At 34.4% G+C, this 21,818-nt stretch overlaps 2 protein-coding genes across 8 annotated transcripts in view; one reads left to right on the forward strand and one right to left on the reverse strand.

Moving 5' to 3' along the window:
- LOC126818901 (ankycorbin) overlaps positions 1-15,479 on the reverse strand; it is a 34,774-nt gene extending 19,295 nt beyond the window's left edge. The window contains exons 1-4 of one of the 2 annotated variants that reach the window (XM_050546546.2): positions 15,378-15,479; positions 11,139-11,271; positions 7,507-7,637; positions 363-451 (exon numbers count right to left, since the gene is read on the reverse strand). In XM_050546546.2, coding sequence (XP_050402503.2) covers positions 363-451; positions 7,507-7,637; positions 11,139-11,195 — 277 coding nt within the window. In that variant the 5' untranslated portion in view covers positions 11,196-11,271; positions 15,378-15,479. Of the gene's footprint in view, positions 1-362; positions 452-7,506; positions 7,638-11,138; positions 11,272-11,404; positions 11,471-15,377 lie in introns of those variants that run through there. The other variant, XM_050546547.2, reaches the window with a different exon arrangement.
- A 3,704-nt stretch (positions 15,480-19,183) lies between these two features.
- The window catches only part of LOC126818904 (furin-1), a 102,964-nt gene continuing 100,329 nt past the window's right edge, over positions 19,184-21,818 (forward strand). For 2 of the 6 annotated variants that reach the window (XM_050546553.2, XM_050546554.2), the window contains exon 1: positions 19,189-19,682. In XM_050546553.2, coding sequence (XP_050402510.1) covers positions 19,515-19,682 — 168 coding nt within the window. In that variant the 5' untranslated portion in view covers positions 19,189-19,514. Of the gene's footprint in view, positions 19,683-21,818 lie in introns of all 6 variants that reach the window. The other 4 variants (XM_050546558.2, XM_050546552.2, XM_050546556.2 and 1 more) reach the window with 4 other exon arrangements.

Raw genomic sequence — 21,818 nt, forward strand, 5'->3', positions numbered from 1 at the left:
TCAATGTGCATAAAAGATATAATTATCATTATTTAAAGATAGTGGTGCGATGTAGACATAAACCAACTTTAAATGCCTAAATCAGAATCTGAATAAGTTTTAACCAAAGTGATTTTTAACCTTTATTCTCGCAAATTGGGGCTTTTGAAAGAAATTGAGACATTTTTGGTAAAAATCTAATCAAGCGTCCAATTAATTCTAACAGGTGTAAAATAAATCAATATGTATTTTTGAACATTCGAAAAAGTAAAATAGAAATAATTTATAAGAAAATTGTGGAATTTAAGAGGTTGATTTAAACAGATAGCATTCACAAATACATAAAGATTGTTATATCATTACTTATATCAGATTATTATTACCTTGAATTGTAAGGTCATTGACATCATCAGTGTAGTGTAGTAATGCATCTACTATATTCTCATTACCTGAAGCACATGCTATCTGAAATCTATAGTAAATTAATATATATATAGTTAGATATAGTAACATCTACAATTTGTTGACCAAAATCCAATTTCATGAAGTTATGCACACAAAAGTCCAATAAGTTGTACAGCAAAATTTCTTGTTGAACGTGAGCAAGATCCCAATTAGGAAGTTATGGTCCGATATCGAAAGGGACTGAGATACTTGGGATATAAAGATATATTTTAAATTTCATCAAAATCGGATAAAAATTGTGACTTTTAGAGAGTCAAAAACCCTGGTATTACATACTTTTACACTATTTGTGTACAAGGAGCAGCCATTTTGTCAGGCAGTTTCGTTCCAATTTTCACAAAATTCGAACTCAACCGTCATTAGGGTGTAACGGTGATACATTTAAATGTTTTTTTTTTTAAAAATCGGATAAAAATTATGACCTCTAGATAGTCCACAAGCTAAAAACGTGATTTTTCATACAATCAGGAGCCATAATCCAGGAAGTTATGGTATAATATGCGCATATACCGAAAGGAACCAAGATCTGTGGATTATAATCATACATTTTGAGATTCATCAAAATTGGATAAAAATTGTGACTTGTAGAGTGTACGTAAAAGGAGCAGCCATTTTATCAACCTTTATTGATATGTAATGGTGATATATTTAAAACGTTTTTTTAAAATTGAATACAAATTGTGACTTCTAGCGGGTCCACAAGCTAAAAATGCAATTTTTGGAACAATCAGGGGCCATAATCCAGGAAGTTAAGTTCAGATATGTACGATTATCGAAAGGAACCTAGATTTTTGTGATATAAACATAAATTTAAAGTTGCATTAAAATCAGATCAAAATTGTGGCCTCTAGAGGGTACACAACCTTGATATACCATATATTTACACAACATGTATTTGCGTACAAGGGGCAGCCATTTTGTCTGGCAGTTTTGGTCTGATTTTCACGAAAAATTTGAATTCAACCATCATTAGGGTGTAACAGTGATATATTCAAACTTTTTTTTAAATCGGATAAAAATTGTGACCTCTCGAGGGATAACAAGCTAAAAATGTGACTTTTAGAACAATCCAGGGCCATAATCTATGAAGTTATGGTCCAATACACGCCAATATTGAAAAGAACTTAGATTTTTGGGAGATAGACCTATATTTCAAGTTTCGTCAAAATCAGATAAAAATTGTGACCTGTAGAGGGTCCACAAACAAATTGTGGACGGACGGCCGCACAGACAGACAGCATAATGACTAATATCTATGCCAAACGAGCCAACAGTGAGGTTGGTGTTCCACTGCCACTTTCAATCAATTGGCATTAAAGTTATCATGTCTCGAAACATCGACACAGATCATGATCATTATTGAACTTAGCCAAGGGACTGATGTAATGAAACTATAGGAAATGCGCATTTTCGAACTATATCAAGTTATTGATGTAATGATATATGCCAAATTTCACCATTCCCACTTGATTAGAATCAAAGTTGTCAAGCTCCAAAATCTATATATTGAAACTATACACCAAGTTTGACCACTCTGACTTAATTAGAAGCAAACTTATTGTGTCCCGAAGCATCAACCAATCAAATTACGTATCTCTGCTCAGCCTAAGCAGAAAATGCTCATCATCTAACTCAGTCAAGGTATTCACCAAATAAACACTTACACCAGGTTTAACAAGCCAACAGCAATACTGATGACCCTCGCGGAAATCCCAAACTAAATAGATAACACATATTAATTAATTGCACATTTATCTTTTTCAAATGTATCGAGCCATCAAACTGATTATCTATACTTGGTCTAAGCATAAAATGTTCATGATCAAACTCAAGGTTTTGAAGTACTTGATAGTGAAACTATACACTAAGTTTCATCACTCCCCATCACAGCCAGAAATGCTCATTATTGAACTTAGTCAAGGTATTGATGTGATTAAACTATACACCAAGTTTCACAACTCTCACTCTCAGTTATCGTGTCCCAAAGCATCAACCAAACGAATTGCTTATCTCTGCTTACCCTAAGCAGAAAATGCTCACACCAAGTTTGAATATCACAGCCAGAAATGCTCATTATCGAACTTAGTCAAGGTAATGATGAGATTAAACTATACACCAAGTTTCACCACTCTCACTTAATTAGAACCAAAGTCATCAACCAATCTAATTGCTTATCTCTGCTTACCTTAAGCAGAAAATGCTCATCTTTCGAAGGCATTCACTTAATGAATGCCTACACCAAGTTTGAACATATTCCTCAATTAGAAGGAGAGTTATTGTGTTCCTAAGTCTTGACCAATCAAATTGCTTGTCGCTCTGCTTATCTTGAGCAAAAAAATGTTCATTATCGAGCTTAGTCTAGGTATTGAGGTAATGAAACTTAATTAGAACTAAATTTATCGTGTCCCAAAATATCAACCAATCAAATTGCTTATCTCTGCATAAGCAGAAAATGAACCCTACACCAAATTTGAACATTTTACCCCGCTCTGCTTACCCTGAACAAAAAATGCTCATTATCAAACTTAGTCATATACTATAGTATAAGATGAGAGAGAGGGACATCAAGAATATAAAGTTATTGTAACCAAAACCTCTAGATCTGAGACAACAACAATAAAGAACCAAATACAAAATTTGCCCAACATTTTTATTTTTTCACATTCTTGAGGCAAATAACAGAATAGAGCAACCTCCTTTAAAAGAGAGAAGTATTGTGTTAAAAATAATGGTTGAGTCTATTCAAGAAATCTAATTATACATGGACCTATTGTCTCTTTGTACAAAGATTTGTTTTTCTTTCTGTGGAATATTTGTCATTTAAATTAGAACATGTTTTATTACTACTCTCTAAGAAACCCACAATAACCTGGTTTACCATGACATAAAATGAATTACCACCCCTTCCTTTATAGCAATTATAAACACCAAGACAATTCGTACAAATAAGGAAATAAAAGGTATATAATTGTTTTGTTAATTAAAGGAAAAGACATTGAATTCAGGAAGTTCAAGTAATTAGAATTGTTTCTTTTGTATAATTTATACTGAGGTAAACAATGTAAAACAGAACAAATATAAACTTAAAAATGCTTACGAATGTTAAAAGAAATTCTCAGAGGCGAATGAAATATTTCCTTGTACATTATAAACATTTTTTACATTGCAAAAATATCATTTATAGCCATGCTGTAATATCTCGGCTTTTTAGTTTATTTTTTTATAAGTTGTTGAAAACCAGACAATTGTGTCATGTAACAATACAGATTCATCAATTCCTGTTCAAAACACTCCAGTCACTACAAGCTCATTGAAAATCTTAAACGTTCATTAAGGTCCAGTTGATACTCTGCTAGTTTTGAGAAAATTGCTGGCTATGACCATTTTTACATGGGCGTATAAAAATGACCTATGGAATTTACTATTCAGGGTATATTTTAGGATTTTCCAACAACTTGCATCTCAGAAAAACCTTACCACACATGAACAACATTAATAAACTCTATGTCAATGTGACATTCCGTAGCCAATGACCTTTCACATTTAATAATAATAGAATTATATACAATTTAATTTCACATAAACTTATGACATTGTCAACATTTCAAAAGGTTCTCATAAACATTTTTAAAAATCTATCTTGTAACAGTATGTGTTTTAAAATGCTCTTAACAAATATGTATCTTTGATTTGAATATGATGTCTTTAAGAAATCGTTTTTAAATACACACATTGGCACTTGCAGTGGTGGATCCAAGCGGAGGACCCCTATCATTCTGTTTCACTGCAGCATTTAAATTATAAATTTTTGTTGGTTAGTGTGATACTGTAGATTAAAGAAGTTGCAGATGATGAAGTTAAATGCTTAATTCAGGTCCAAATATACACCCTGACTATTCAAGAAACATCTGTGTCCTCCACACTTTATATCCCTGGTATTTTTGTTGCCCTATACTGATTTGACGAGATTTATAAACCCCATTCCATTGAAATTTTGAGCCCAATACTCATACTCAGATCTGTCCAACAATGACATTACCTGACACACTATATTTAAATAACAAACAGGCAATAAGATACCCTTCTTCCAAGGTCTTATATTCAAAGAAAATTTTCTGGTTGAAATATTAAAAAGCTGCATCATGCTTCAGGTAAGTCATCGGTGGATAATCACCACGCTTGTAATCAATTAGAATAAGGAGGACACCATCAAAAGATTTCAGCAAAACTCATAGGTGACACTGGCTTTTGTTGACAACATTCTATATGTCTTTCAAAGTGGATGCCAAATTTCAACTCAGCATAACTTTGTAAATACTGAATGGAAATGAACTATTTTTGGACTGATATTCCTTTTAGAAATTCAACTTTCACAATATTGTACTTCGCAAGTGATTAACAGTGCCTCAAATGATGATCAGGGACTTTAATTCTTAATTCAAGAAATAACAATTCTATGCCATAAATTTGTAGCTCCCTTGCTTATATCAAGAAAGTCTTCGGAAGAAAAATGGAACTGACCCTACTACTATTCTCTCATTTTATATTAAAATGGGTTAGGTTTAGTCATTAGCCAAATTTTGATGACAGATTCTATTTTAGTATAGTAAAACCCGCTCTTGGAAAGTAAATATCAATTTACTAATGACAATTTCCCCTTTAATACATTCATGGCTTTTAGTTATCCTATAAAAATTTCTCTGCCACAGTAAGAGTTTCCTACCATTAAAACCTGCCACAAATACATGTATTGATAGCACAATCTATTTGAAGAAATAATTAACTTAAAAATGTTCTAAAAATTATCTTTCACTCATTAATCAATTTTTATTCATATTAACTTCAAATAGTTAGAGCACTAAAGATGAAATTTAATTTAGACTTTGTGGTACATTCAAGGTGAATTTTAAAATAGAATCAAGTTACACCCCGTCTTCATATCATTTATACAAATTTAATATGTCTATTTATAACTACAAGAATGCTAAGATATGTTATTACTAATTGAGCAGCTGTATAACAATTTATTAATTTATAATGCGAATTAATGTTCTACAAATTGTTGATCTAAAGGTATGATTAGTACTGTTACAATACATGGCCAAAAATTAATTGACTCTTGAAAGGAATATATCTTATAGCCCGTTCACATGCTTAAGTTGAACTGGAATCGTTAAACCAGTTTAACTTAAGCGTCTGAACGCTAATGTGGGGCAAATAAACCAGTTTAAAAACCCCAGCTTGCGACCTGTCTTTGAGAAGGCTTTTTATTTTAAACTGGTTCATCTTAGTTAGTTAGAGGTCAGAATAGTTAGTTAAACTGGTTTGGTTTATAGTACTTGTGAACGCAACCCCAGCGATTATGAATTGTTTTAAAATAAGTGTCTGAACGGGCTATTAGATTGCATCTAAACTGGATCTTTCAAATAAACGAGAAATTCAACAAGCTAAGGTCCTCACCTAAATCACAAACTAAATTATATAAGAGTTAAATCTGCCTATTGTAGACTTCCGGCTTCAAATATTATAGAAATTATTATTAAAACATTTATTCACATAATGAACTCTCTAGCTCATTGGATGGGTGAGATATTAAGTGAATTAAACAACATCTGCCATATCTTCAGACTATTTACCATATTTCTTGCCAAAACTCCAAACAATTATAATTTCACTTAGAATAAAGTAATTTGACTGAAATTTTCAATTTATTTATTTTTCATTATCCATGTTTAAACTACTATAGCAAAAACAGATAGCCCTTCATCTAAATCTTACATAATGCATCTTTAATTGCATATTTATCTATGCGTAAAGCATCAAGCATTGATACGCCAACATTTTGCAAGAGATGGATGGAGAACAAGCGAAAAGTTATGGTCTGAAATGCGCGAAATTCGAAAGGTAGTGAGATCTTTGGGAAATAAAAATATATTTTAAGTTTCATCAAAAACGGACAAAAATGGTGACCTCTAGAGTGTCCACAACCTTCGTATTACATACTTTTACACTTACTGTGTACGTGGAGTGGCCATTTTGTCAGGAAGTTTTGCTACAATTTCCCAAAAATTTGACTTCAACCTTCCTTATGGTGTAACTGTGATATATTCTACCATTTTTTCAAATTGGATAAATATTGTGACCTCTAGAGGGAGCACAAGCAAAAGATGCTATTTTTCGTACAATGAAGGGCCATAATCCAGGAAAATTACAGTCTGATATATGCGCGAATATCATCAATAACAGATAAAAATTGTGACCTCTTAGAGTGTCCACAAGCTAAAAACATGAGTTTCGTGCAATCAGGGGTCATAATTCATGAAGTTACCGTCCAATCTCTTAGGGAGATAAAATGATATTTTAAGTTTCATCAAATTCAGATTGTGGACAGATGGACGGACAGGGGTGACGACAATATACGTTTAAAGAAATACTGGATTGCCCGAAAAACACTCATGGGGCAACCCGCCGGCTTATTGTCAGCCAGCTTGATTTAGAGAGCGGTTGTTGTTTCTTGATGGTTATGCGGTTGAGGGGTGTAAATGTATAACAGACTTTGCAATTAAACGACGGAAAAAGAAGTTGGCAGAAAAAAATTCAATAATTTATTTAGGTCTCAATATGTATGGTAAATGGAGAGTAAGTAATGACAAATACAATCTGAAAAATGGGCCCTCCCCCAATCAAGTTAGGTGACAAACATGGCTTCTAAAAATAGATTTTTTTTATAGCTTGGGGTATCTCCTCGCAAAGTTTTGAAAGGGATCTGAAGCATATTTTTGATAGATTAATTAGTTTGAATACGTTTTTAGTCCAAATATATCATCAAACCACACAGTTTGTATGCGGAGGGGTATCTTTAAGGATTTGATATAGTGAAACTATACATCACTTCCACTCAATGAGAATCAAAGTTCTCATGTTCCAAAGTCTCATCCAATCAAATGGTTTATCTCTCCTTAGCCTTAATGGAGAATGCTCATCATCAACCTCAGTCAGTTCTTCATCTTGAATTTAGTTTTTTTTATTTGTATCATTGATAGTACCAAAATGCATACATACACAGAGTGTCCTCTTGGTCCCAGTTTATTTGGCACTAAAGTTTTCTTTGATAGTATACTGTTGACCTTCTTTAAATCTGAGGCTTCAACAGCTTTCAGTAACTTTTCATCATTTTTGTTCCAAGCTGACAACTAAAACAAATATTTCATAAAAATGTATTAATCAAACTTACTAGTATGTAAATACCTATAGTATGTAAACTGGCTTGATATTATATAATTGCCTTCTAATGTCCACTGCCCTGCTGCGTAAAAGCTGATCATGAGCTATCTTTCATTGAGAATCATTATTCCACAGGTGAAATTTAAATAATTAGAAAGGAAAAATACAGTGTGTAATCTAATAGCTGGTTTAAACCCTTAAGTTAAACTAGTTAAAAACATTGGAGATAGATAAACCAGTTTTGCTTTGTCATCTGAAAGCAAAGGTGGGGCAAATAAACCCTTGAGAAGACTTTTTTTAAAGAATGAGTCGGCTTAAATTAGTTAAACTGGTTTGGCTTATAGTATGTGTGAAATAAACACTATCCTGTCTTAAAAACACCAGCGATTTTAAAATAGTTTAAATATTAGTATCTGAACAGCCTATAACGCAACAAAAACGTTTATTATTGTGGCGTGCTGGCTCGCTATTCTGGAGGTCTGAGGTACACTCCCGTTGTTGGTCGAGAAAGTTCCTTTGGATTTTCGAGCGTGGATTCCCCTTGTTAGTGGTTCAGGATGGAGGGCTAGACAATGACAGCTGTCTAGTCATTCAGATGGTACAAAAAACTGAGGTCCCATGCATGTAAAAGAACCCTTGACAGATGGAATTCAATATAAGAGTAGGCTGTAGTTCTGGGGGCAGTTTCACAAAGCAACTTACGATGAAAAATTTGTGTAAGTTTATCATAATGCAAACTTATGAAAAAAATCGTGTTTCATTAAACTTCTTAACTAAAGAAAATTTTAACTTTTATCGTAAAGTCTATGACAACTCTCACTCTATCGTAAGTAGGAATTCTTTATGTATCTTTGACAAAATGGCCGCTTCGTTGCAGATCACCAACTTCAGGGAGAGAGAATATATTACGGGATAGATTAAATCCTAACGACACCCATACCGATTAGGTGTTAGTTTCACTTTACAGGCTTGATCAGGCCAAAATACTATACATATTATTACCTGTATTCAAGGGCGTGGATTTGTCATAACTTTGGGGGGGGGGGGGCGAACCAACCCTGGAACCTGGAACATTTCATTGCCAAACCAAAATAATAACTACGAACAGTTTACTGTACCAGTGTTATTTCGATGAAAGCTGCAACTTAGGGTAATATGATGACGATATGGAAAAATTGACTACCTACATCAAAACTGAACAAAGCTACCATCAGGACAGTTCTCTATGAATTTCAGAACGGGACATTCATGTGAATATAAACCTGAAAATCTGTCCTGGCAATCAAAATCCAGGGGGGGACAGAGACCTATTCGTATCCCCTTCCGATTCTAAGGGGGGGGACACGTTCCCCCCGGTCCCCCACTAAATCCATGCCCATGCCTGTATTAATAAAGATATTGAAATCCTTGTCATCACCTGTACAAGCCTTGATTGCATTATGATACTATGCCCCAAAAGGCACAATCAACCTGTTCTTTATTATATTCGGAGAGCTAGAATTAGTAGAATAAATTTATTTGGCGGGGTCGCCTCGGGAAAAAACCTAAACCATGCTAGGCCTATAGGGACACTATTTCGCAAACGTATGAAATGGAATGTTACAAACTGTATTAAATGTTACAAATTGTATCTTTTAGTTTTAGTCCACATCGCCATGGCTTTTTTTTCAGCAACACTTTTCAAAATACCTGTATCCGCCCCTGGAATGTCCTACAGAATAGTAAAGTTTTGTAGTACAGTGCTCACCACTCCAGTCATCGAGGGAGCGCTACACCTAGGCCTACTATCTTGCGGCATTAGTACTAAATCCGCAACATCAATGACTGATTAGGCCAAAGTAGTATACTCAATCCTATCGTGCATGACACTGGATTTGGTGGGGGTCGGGGGGGGGGGGGGCGTGTCCCCCCCTTAGAATCGGAAGGGGGGGATGAATAGGTATCTGTCCCCCCCCCATGATTTTGATCGCCAGGACAGATTTTCAGGTTTATATCCACATGATGGTGAGCTTGATTCTACGTATCTGGAACTGAATCAGGAATTGGAACAAGAATTGCCATTCTTCAAGCGCCAGTTTTCGGCAAATCTATTTCACTTGTGCACGACGCGTTCCACATTATGTCACCTGAAGTGAGGCAGACGTTCCCTTCTATCGAAGCTCTTCTCATCTCACACTGCTGAACAAGCCTAGTTCCTGCTCAGCCGAGCGATCCTTCAGCACTCTGCGCCGTATCAAAACTTGGCTGCACAACTCCATGACGCAAAACCGACTGAGCCACTTGATGACGTGTGCGGTGCATAATGACCCACTTCATGTCGCCAAGACATTCAAAGAGAACAGTCCTGATCATAGAACGAACGTCTTTGGACGATTCACTTAACTTCATAAACAATTAATATTTATGCAGCTTTAATGTAGGTAGTCAATTGAATTTTTCCATATTGTCATCATATTACCCCTAGTTACAGCCTTCATCTAAATAACACTGGTATGGTAAACTGTTTGTAATTATTTATTTCGTTTGGTAATGAAATGTTCCAGATTACAGGGTTCGTCCGTCCCCCCCTAAAAGTTATGACAAATCCACGCCCTTGCTATCGTGGCAAAGACTGACATTCGGTTAAAATATTCTCACAAACTCTGAGAGCTGAAGATTCCAATTGTGTGTATGCTTTTTAGGTTCCATTCAGCTTTTGACAGACAGACAGACAGACAACTTATGCTACTATGTCATGCGCTATGATGTAGTAAACAAAAACAAGCAAACAAAAGGCATGAAAATAGCATTTTATTCATAAATTGACAGTAAAATCTAACATATAAATAAGGTATATATTATTATTTTCGTCGTTGATGTTTAAAAAAGTAAGGATAAATTAAAACATAACAGCTATCAGTGCAGACATTGTCAAAATTCAGACCGTGAGAATGTTTGCAGAAGTATGAATGGAGTGACGCAACATGACGTCAAGACCATTCGTGACATATTTACGAACAGAGATACGAAAAAAAAGTTAAGAGAAAACTTCTGACGGCATTTGTGAAACCGGTGTAAGTAATTTGTATCTTTTTCGTAAGTTTTTCTTAACTAGTTGTTTTTCTTAAAATTACGAACTTTGTGAAACTGCCCCCTGCTGTCCGGGCAAACTTTCCCTCATAACACACTACCTAGTTAGCGCAGAAAAGTAGGACGATCAACCCCATTTCATTTCATTATTTTGGCTTTGAATGGCATTTAGCGATTGAACATAATACAACAAAACACAGAAAAATAATATAATATCTAAAGCAAACTCTGAGTTCCACCAAATAATTTCTAAAATAACTAAAATCTCAACCCTCTGTTCTCCACATGTGATAAGAGTATTATCATTTATAACCAAGTTCCATTCTCTCTACATATCTTTAGCTAAAACAACAACATTTCATCCTAGCTAAACAGAAATTAAATCAAATTAATTAACTTACATCTGTGGTGCTCTTTGTTTTAAATTTTAATAATTTACGAACTCTTGCTCTATTCATGGTGGCAGGTTTTATTATGCTGTCGTTTCAAATTAAATTCTTTATTCTTTTCTTCATATAACAGGATTCCATTGTCCTAAAAAACAAATCCAAATATAATTATAGAATACTGAAATATTAGATAGGCAAAAATATATGTCAATGCAGATTGATTACATGCAGTACGTGTACAAGTGAATTTGTATGATTTAGTCCCATTATTTGTAGACCTGTAAAATAACAGATTGATTTATCAGTCGATGCTGCACAACCCAACAGATATGACCATCATACATGTATTTAAAAACCGGTTGCTATAAAGTCATTCTAATATAAAAATGGTCTCTATCCTTGCAGTCTACAGGTGGTAATTTTAAATAATTACATTTGTATAACAGTATACATGTACATATCAATTGGAATAAAGTTGAGATATTTTGACACGTCCAGTTGTTGGCTTTTTTGTTCAACTAAAATAAGCAGTTTTCAAGTCAAAGGATATTTAAAACTACTGGTCTTCATGTTATACAATGTATTCACATTGTTTCGTTGTAACGACTATGAAAACAAAACAAAGATGAAAATAATCATGTCCTTTAAATCCTTAGTATTGGATTAAATTTTTTTTTCTATTTTTTTTTAGCATTCGGTAGATCAACTGACTACATACCCTTTTGATGTACAAGATAAAATAATCTGCATCACCTAATAACAACATAAATTAATTAAAAACTTATCTCTGTATTATTATCTTTTTATGAAAAGAGGAACATTATTATAACTAGTAAGTTTATTCAATTTGATTTATTTTTGAAGCAGTAGCTGAATGAACACCATATTATGGTACATGTAGAATGGTTTTCTTATATACAAACCTTCTACATGTAATTTCATTGTACAAGATCTAAAGAAGTTAGATGTTGTGTGACAATAATATAAGACATGATGTACAATATTAAAGCTCTGACACTCCAGATTAAAGGTGTAAGTTCTGGGCTATATGCTTAATTTACTCAAAAATTTACTTAAACTGATCAATTCAAAGTATGGCCATTTCAAGCTAACTTTTGTTTCTACTGATTTCCCATCGGCATCTTTAAGTGTTTTTGATATAAAAGTGATATATGTATATTCTATTATTTTTTTTTTAAATAAGCCAGTCTACTATGCAAAATAACAATGATCTTTATATTAAAACTATACATATCGACTACTTTTGAGATGCATGTCAACAATCTGGATTTTCAAGTAATTTTGTTGAGAATGGTGTAATGCCAATCACAAAAAGAAGTTTGTACTGATTTTAAAAGGTGGGTGGGTGGGTATATCTGTCAACTTCTCGAGCCACAATAAAATGGGTTCCAGGGGCTTGCACCCAGAAATCTTTTAAACTAACCAATACATATTCACAAATTATTCATAAAGAATTGTAGATCCCACATGAATCATGTGTTTCAAGCAGCATTTCCCAAAATGAGTGATTGATATATCGACATAAGTCTTTCACTGTGGGAAGATTTTCAAAATATAAAACAAATCTATTAGAAGTGATTTATAAAGCATTTTGGTTTATAACAGATTGCTGATCAAAGGAATAACATGCAGGCCTAGCTCTACTCTTTTTTTCTTTTGTTACATGTATCTCAGAGTAAAACTGAAACGAAAAGCATCAACAAGATTTTGAAAACAAAAGAACAGATCTGCCACCAATATCAGCGGCTTGTTTTGTCCACATGCCATCTATATTGTCTGCAGATGATGTTCAATGTTGACAAATTTTCAATCATCATATCTTTGTGAATATGTAATGGAATTAAACCATTTTTGGACCGATATTCCTTCTAGAAATTTAACTTTCACAATATTCTAGTTTGCATGGGATTCCTCAATCCCTTAAAAGACAGCTGGCGGCTAAAAGTACAATAACTTTTCCAAGGTTACAACAATGTGTCATGTCTACAATCTCGCCAGATAAAACTGATTTTGATTTTCTAAAAAATATAGATTAGGCTGTAAGTACATGTAGCAGGGAACAGTTCAACAGGGAAAATGTATTCTGTCAATCTCGATTACTGCCTCCATGTGTGTGGGTGAAATAGTTTTATTTAATGTCTGCTTCCACCGAAGTGATATCGCAGACCATTATGTTATGAAATATTTACAGGCTGATCAGCGAAAAAGTGAACAAATTAGTTAAATATTTATATATATGTACATAAAGAACAAAAGAAAACTTTGAACTATATATTCAGTCACTTTTCAGGATAGAAAAACTGGCAAGAAAGCATAACATTTCCCAGGTAAATATTGTTCATTGCACAATAAAATAAAGTGGTTAATATAAAAAATATGGAATAAAATACAATATAATTTGAATATTTCTGTATCCAATGTATTATTATATGTGCAATGTAGATATTGTTCAAATGAATATAAATTAATAAACATACACTATTTAATGATAATACCTGGTAACTAACATGTAAGTTTAAATACATGTAGTTATATCTATTTTGGATGTAAACAATGTTATAATTAAGTGTGAGGTAAGCATACATATACATGTACATGTAGCATAATTAACAATGAGATAACATACATATTGTACCAATTAGTTTCCCATTCATGATCAATAATACCAGTGTCAGTGTATATTACATGTCAAAGGTGTTGTGATAATTATATTGACAGCTTTGTAAATATTGATATTGTACATTATTCATAGATATATGGAGATACTATTTATGCTAGTTATAAATATCTGTTGTCCATAAAAAATAAATTGTTTTTCTTGAAGTAAAAAAAAGACAATTATTGTCTGCAATGTTAGTTTCTTTACTAATCTGTAATTCTAATATAAATACAATATTTCGAAAGATGAATTTGTAAAAGGAATCTCAGTTCAAAAATGGTTCGATTCAATTAAATTACAAAGATATGATGAATTGAAATTTGTCAACTATATAAATGGCACATGGAGCAGATCTGTTCTTCTGTTTTCACCTTTGTTCGGCTTTCTAAATAATTTGTTTCAACAAACAGGAGGGAAGGGGTCATAAGGAGTAACAGTCCTGGGCATATATTTCAGGGTTGCATCCAATCAAAGAATTAAATTAAGTTGTTAACTTAGTTGTACTTAATTAAATTTTATACGTTTTGACCTACAAAATATCTTCCTTTCAAATTCAGTGCACTAGGCCCTATATACTTGGGGGCATACAATCAAGTAGTTGGCCCGACAGGTGCCGGAACGGTGGGGCTATGGGCGCAAATGCCCCCCCCTTAAACACGCGGCAATTGCCCGGCTGTCCTTACTGCCTTCCCTTTAAAATGTCTTTTGTACACCAGCAATGAGATTGTCTGACCTTTCTTCTCACTTAAACTCTTCCCGTTCTCGTCTCCAGTTAGTGGGTGGAGACTTGAGTGCGGGTTGACTAGTGAGTGGATTTCATTGTTTCTGCACCTGATTTTCAAAATTTTCTCGGGCTACTCCACCCCCCTTGACCCACCCCCAATTCCCTAAACATTCTAGAGCCCCTGGTTGGTCCTGAGGATCACCAAACCTCTGCACATCACTCACTGTTTGTTAACTGCATGTATGAGAACTCCTCAAGTGGTATTATAAAACATTATAATCTAGAATACCTGATTTTGTCATGGGAAGGAGAGACACTTCGACCATGGACCTTATATATATAAGATCCATGCTTCAATATTCCTTCGGTAAAGTCCACAAAACCCCAGGGACAAACCGACACAATATACTAAGTAACAACAATCAACTATGATATATTATGGTTCTGAAGAGAGTCTATTCAGAGTAGCCTATCAAATTTAATTAGAACATATATTTATGACCATGAAAAATTGACATAAAATTTAGGCCTCAAGCCTCAAGGCTTTTAATTTAAAATCTAAAATATGAAACTGTAATTCTATTGATACAAGGTTTAGCCTACATAATTCGATACAAATTGATTCTATGAAATATTTAAAGGATTTAGCATCATTTGTTGCATCTAACAAGGTGAGAGCTGTCAGGTATGATACACCTTGAAAATATGATAGGTGACAATGTCAATCAACGTCTCTGATCATAGAATAGGTTGCAATAGTTTTATCCCCCTGTTGTGCAGTAGCCTATCATTATGGATAGGTTGTCTGCAGATATGCTTCATCCATTTATAAATCTAATAACCTTACCTCTCTTAGCCTCAATAAATGTTTTCATTTTGAGATAAATGATAGTCACATATTTTGATAAACTTTACAGTAAAACCCACAGGTTGCGCATGTTACCTGTAGTCTTTCCGGTTTAATTATATTCTTCCGTTATTTGGCGACCGTCGAGTGTAGTCTTGATTGTCAAGTGTAGCTGTCACCTTAAAAGCCGTCTTGAAAAACGAGACAAAAGAACCGCGAGGGGAATAGGGGGAATACTGCCGTGAGTTATACATGATTGATCTCCACCGGTTATTGACAGTTATCTATACTCAGGGACATTGTGCAATACCAAAAATTGGCGATACACATCTCACATTACCTTTGAATGATGATGACCACGTATAATTACAATAACAGTAGATTTACACCGTGTTAGCTAATCGTTGATGCAGCCAGAGGGAGGAGTGAATGCCCTTATACATACACACATAAAAAACAACCACCCCACCGTAGCCGGTCAACTTTCCGTAGAAAGCTGCATAATATTATAGTTCTTCGGTGATAAAATAAAAATGTACACATTGTTTCTGTTACGTTGTTATAATTTTGGGGTAGCACTAAAATTATCGGCATTATAAACAAGACGCAAAGAATCCATGAAACAAATGCCTCAAATGAAATAACTAATATTATTATCCCGGTTGCTGTATGTTAGTGAGTGATTAGAAAAAAAAAATAAAATTCTAAAACTTTGTGCAAATAGTTACGGCGATCTCCGTTTCACGTGATCTGCTTTGGTGACTTACAATATCCGCGTTTTGTCTCACTTCCGGAATATCAATGTCTTTGTTTTCCAGTTTTGCCATGTATGGGTATAAAAAAAAAACAATATCACGGAATCGACTCATGTATGTCGACCAAAGAACGCAGAAGCACAAGATTCAGGCACATTTTTGAAGTGCCTAACATTGACGAATTCTTTTCCCTGAAGAAAATGTATGAAAGCTGACAATAACAAATAAATATTTTAAAGATGTTTTGTTATCCATTCTTGACTCTCTTTTCAATAACAGAATTAAGTTCGCTAGAATCAACATCAGTAGATTTACACCGTGTTAGCTAATCGTTGATGCAGCCAGAGGGAGGAGTGAATGCCCTTATACATACACACATAAAAAAAACAACCACCCCACCGTAGCCGGTCAACTTTCCGTAGAAAGCTGCATAATATTATAGTTCTTCGGTGATAAAATAAAAATGTACACATTGTTTCTGTTACGTTGTTATAATTTTGGGGTAGCACTAAAATTATCGGCATTATAAACAAGACGCAAAGAATCCATGAAACAAATGCCTCAAATGAAATAACTAATATTATTATCCCGGTTGCTGTATGTTAGTGAGTGATTAGAAAAAAAAAAAAAATTCTAAAACTTTGTGCAAATAGTTACGGCGATCTCCGTTTCACGTGATCTGCTTTGGTGACTTACAATATCCGCGTTTTGTCTCACTTCCGGAATATCAATGTCTTTGTTTTCCAGTTTTGCCATGTATGGGTATAAAAAAAAAACAATATCACGGAATCGACTCATGTATGTCGACCAAAGAGCGCAGAAGCACAAGATTCAGGCACATTTTTGAAGTGCCTAACATTGACGAATTCTTTTCCCTAAAGAAAATGTATGAAAGCTGACAATAACAAATAAATATTTTAAAGATGTTTTGTTATCCATTCTTGACTCTCTTTTCAATAACAGAATTAAGTTCGCTAGAATCAACATCAGTGGTAAACAACATTATATGTACAACCAAGCCAATATATTGTAGCCTTTATATTAAAATTAACTCAGGTGTATCCGCTTTCTTTGACCACCTGATAAAAAGTAATCAAACTTTGTATAAGCTCGACAATACCACAACCATTCTTAAAAATAAGATTGAAATATAATAATTATATTTAGCTGACCAAAATATAGCGAAAATATGGTCTATCTCTATATTCCCATTCTAAAAAAGAAATTGTAACTATAACGGAATTGTTTGGGCTTCTTGGCATAATCATGGTCCGTAAAATAGTCCTTATTGGTGATAAAATTTTGCGGGTCATGGTTATGCGAAGATGCGTTTCAGGTGAACCATTCACGTGTACCGGTAATACAGATGCCATTTTACAGGAGACAAAACAAAGTCTTTGCATTGAAGAACCAACAGATGGGATTTTTTCTTGGTGGCATTATAACTGGCCTGTTAAAGGACAATATTGGTGCCTGTCATTATCACATATGTGATAGAGCTGGTTAAACACATTCCAAATATAATTTTAACACAGGGATCATTGCTACGATAGCTGAGTAATATAGTTTTCCAGAATCAGAAGTGATGAACGCCAAAGGAAAACACGAGTCCTCTCTCTATATAACTGACTGATGTGACGAGTGATAACGGATATACGGGCGAATTTCTGCTCACTAATAATTCATTCGAAGACCAAAAGTTGTTGTATGAGATTGTGAGAGGATATCTGACAATTCGTAAAAAGAATTGACTGCCACTAGATAAGTGAACACGGAAGAAAAACAGAAAAAGTCCGTGCATTACCATGTTTTTATAAGATAGAATGAATATAAACGAGGGAATGTACGGATTATTTCTATTTTTCTCGTGTTCTCTTATCTAAAGACATTCAATTACTTTATTGCATTGTCAGGTTTCCTCTTACAATCCCATATATCAACTTTTGGTCTTCGAAGGAATTATTAGTGAGCAGAAATTCGACCGTATATCCGTTATCACTCGTAACATCAGTCAGTTATATAGAGAGATGACTCGTGTTTTCCTTTGGCGTTCGTCACTTCCGACTCCGGAAACCTGTATTACTCAGCTATCGTAGCAATGATCTCTGAGTTAAAATTATATTTGGAATGTGTTTAACCAGCTCTATCACACCAATATTGTCCTTTAACTAAACCCGCGAAAAGACAGGGGTACGCGTCAGACTTTTCTCGGCAACACCGTGCGCCCAGTTCAAAAACAGAGTATCATATTAAAGGCCACCCACGGCATGAGCGATTTGGTATATACTAAATAGTAGAAACGGGCCCCATTCGCGTGACTGGTTAAAAAAAAAATAAAATGAAGGGGGGAACTGTCACAGGACGAAAAATGGCATACAAAACGCAGGATAAAATCACAGGCAGTATAAAATTATTACAGCACCGTTTCATTTTTCGGGCACAATAACCCACACTATTGAAGGGTATATTATTAAACGACCACGACCACAAAATAAAATGAAGGGGGAACTGTCACAGGACGAAAAAAGGCATACAAAACGCAGGATAAAATCACAGGCAGTATAAAATGATTACAGCACCGTTTCATTTTTCGGGCACAATAACCCACATACCATTGAAGGGTATATTATTAAACGACCACGATGTGGCACCAATCTATTCGAACCATTCCAATCGATGTAAAGATGGCCGTTTGCCAAAACTTTCCAGTGATTATCATTCGCAAACCGAATCGAAGACTTTTCCTTCTTGTTAGGAGAATTGAGTAGCCTATACAACCGATAAAAAAAATCAAGGGTATTTTGCAATATCTGAATACATCTAACACGCAATATATTAGTTTTTGGTAGAATCTGTTTACTATGTATTGTAAAAAAAAAAAAGAAACAACAAAAAACGAACTATTTAATCAACTATTTCACGATTATTATATTTCGCGCACACACCCGTTTCACTCAACTCACAATCGCCGCCTCGCCGTACAGCGGCACTTTATACAGCAAACGTGCGAGCCTGCCACACGCGCTTCACCGGACAATAAATGTGGAGCATGCGTAGAGTAATCTATTCACGACAGTTATCCTTGGCTTCATTCCCAACCAAGTGCTCAGTTAGTCGGCGTCAATAAAAGCAGACGGGAACACGGGATAACCTAAACATGCAGTAAAAACACCCGGCTCGAACCACAATGGAAAATGGTTGAATTCTGTGCAGTTAACTGCGTAATGGTGGTACTACATAATATACATTGGTGTGTTTGACGTAGGCTAACAGTTTTTAACTTACTAGGATTTTTATATTATCAGCTGTAAAAATCGAAGTGTCGAATAAATTATTAGGGTGGCTTCCTACAATAGTAGCATAGGAAGGATTAACCCCCACCATGCATGGCTACAAAAATGTTCTGCGAGTAACTATTATGGGACTCGTTATACTTGAAGTGACCCTGGGGAACCAATACTACACTGACAGATGGGCAGTACATGTAGAAGGTGGGGAAAAAATAGCCCGTTCCCTGGCCGAAAAATACGGATTTGTTTATCTTGATCAGGTGAGTGAATTTTTACACAATGGTTGAGTGCCTATGTTCATTTAACAAAGGAAAAGTGTAGAAGGGATTAATTTATATACACAATACAAAAGCTGTGTGGTGACTATATCTATACATTGTTATGTAATGTATTGTGTTTATGTAATGTTATGAATATTATTGTGTAGTATAAATGTGTAAGCTGATATCCACTATATAATTTATTAGTATTAATTTCTGTCAGTATACTTTCAACATTACTAGAATTTAATCTATAATTGAGAGTAATTGATACATTGTATTGTGTATTAATAAATTATTAATAAATAGCTCACATTATTCACTTGGGTAGTGGGGTGGTGAGACAGTCACAGCAAGGAGGGTATCGTTTTGTAAAGATGTCCCTATGAGGGTAGTAGCTGCTTCTAGCAGCAGCAAATTAAAGAAAGGATTTTCAATAAGCCTTCCAGGAACAAAGCTCCGGAGAAATGTTTGCCGTTTCGAGCACATTATGCGCTAATAATTGCTTAAAATCCTGTATCTTATTAATATCACATAATTATCATTGTATAGTCAATAAAAATAAAGCCAAAAATTTTATAGCTCTATTTTCGGCAGACCTTTGTGGTCAATAATTTCGACAGTCTTGTTGAAAATAAAACCAATAAGATTATTGCGCCTTGGGATAAAAAGCTTACCGGTGGGCTTTCACTTTCATATTATTACAATCTTTGATTCTGTTTGTAGTTAAAACAATACATATTTGGGAATTTTTACAGTCTATATTATATTGCTGTGTATTATTTATTTAATGATATTTCTTAAAAGAGACATTATCACTTTGAATAACAAAATAAATGTAATTATTTTTACATAATATGTGATAATCAAATATAACTCCAGACGGGCAAATTGGCAAAAATCATCAGAAAAGTTGCATACTTATCAGAAAATCTGAAGTACAGGTATCAGGCCATAGGCAAACTAAATTCCAGTCAAATCATCTAACCTGTCTTCAAGCTCAAATATTTAAAAGAAACTGTCTAATCATACTTAGTTCCATTCATATCTGTATCAAAATTCATTCATGCATTTGGAAGGGTGCTACATTTATGGGGCTATGGTTACTGAACAAATTCAAAAAGGAGAACATCAGAATAAATGATTCAATTTTACTTTATTTTTATGAAATAAGAAGCATAACCCAAAATGATATTTAGAGACTGAAAGGGTTTGACAATAGTGCAGTATTAAGTACAATCCAGTGAATGCAACAGAAATGGATTTATCATATTTTTAGATCCCTTAGTGCATAATGGAAATATATAATTTAAAATTTAAATATTTTATCAGTAGGTCGGAAGTGCGTCTCTATTGTAAGTGTAATGGTTTCCGATATTGTTAATAGGGGGCTAATGTCGACCTTGCAACTGAAAGCAACTGGCGTTTCAGCAACAGGGAGCTACTGTAAGCAACTGAAAAATGTTGACCTGAGCACCTCTTACAACTCAAAGCAACTAGTTGAGGTCAGTTGCACATGTTGAACTTTCTGCAACTCGCTTTGGGGTGCTTCTTCTAAGTTATTTGCCATTTTGATAATCGCGTGATGAATAAATTAACAGTCGCGTGTTAAGTGTAGTCGCTATCTGTTCCGAATTCAGCTACTCTCAGTGGCATGGATAGGGGTAGGTAAGAGGTGGATAGCACCCTAAGATGCAGCCCAGAAGTGGTTCAAATTTGATATCCACTACCTTGATAAATCTGTCTTTCATTTTCCTACCAGGTTCTGAACATGGAAGAGTAAGCGCAAAAAATTTGACATTGCTCTAGGGTCTGAGAAAACCTTGTGTGTTCATTGTACTTCCCACCAGAAAGACACATAAAAGTCGAGAATTCCTTTAATTTTTCTGAATAGACTTTTAGTATTATTGAGGTTATTGGTAACAATTATTTTACCTTTTGTGGCTTGAAGGACCTGGAATGGGAATCGAAAATAAATTTTGTTTAAAAGCACATACATGTATTGCGAACTGACTAGACAATTAGCTTCTCCCTCCATCAGGGATGTTTGAATAATGACTTGTGTATGTCATGAAATATGTGTAGTGAATGTGCAGATTAAGTAGAAGAGACAATTTCCCTAGCCCTTGATGTCTG

This window comes from Patella vulgata, chromosome 4 (assembly GCF_932274485.2).
Source record: "Patella vulgata chromosome 4, xgPatVulg1.2, whole genome shotgun sequence".
Lineage (NCBI taxonomy): Eukaryota > Metazoa > Mollusca > Gastropoda > Patellidae > Patella > Patella vulgata.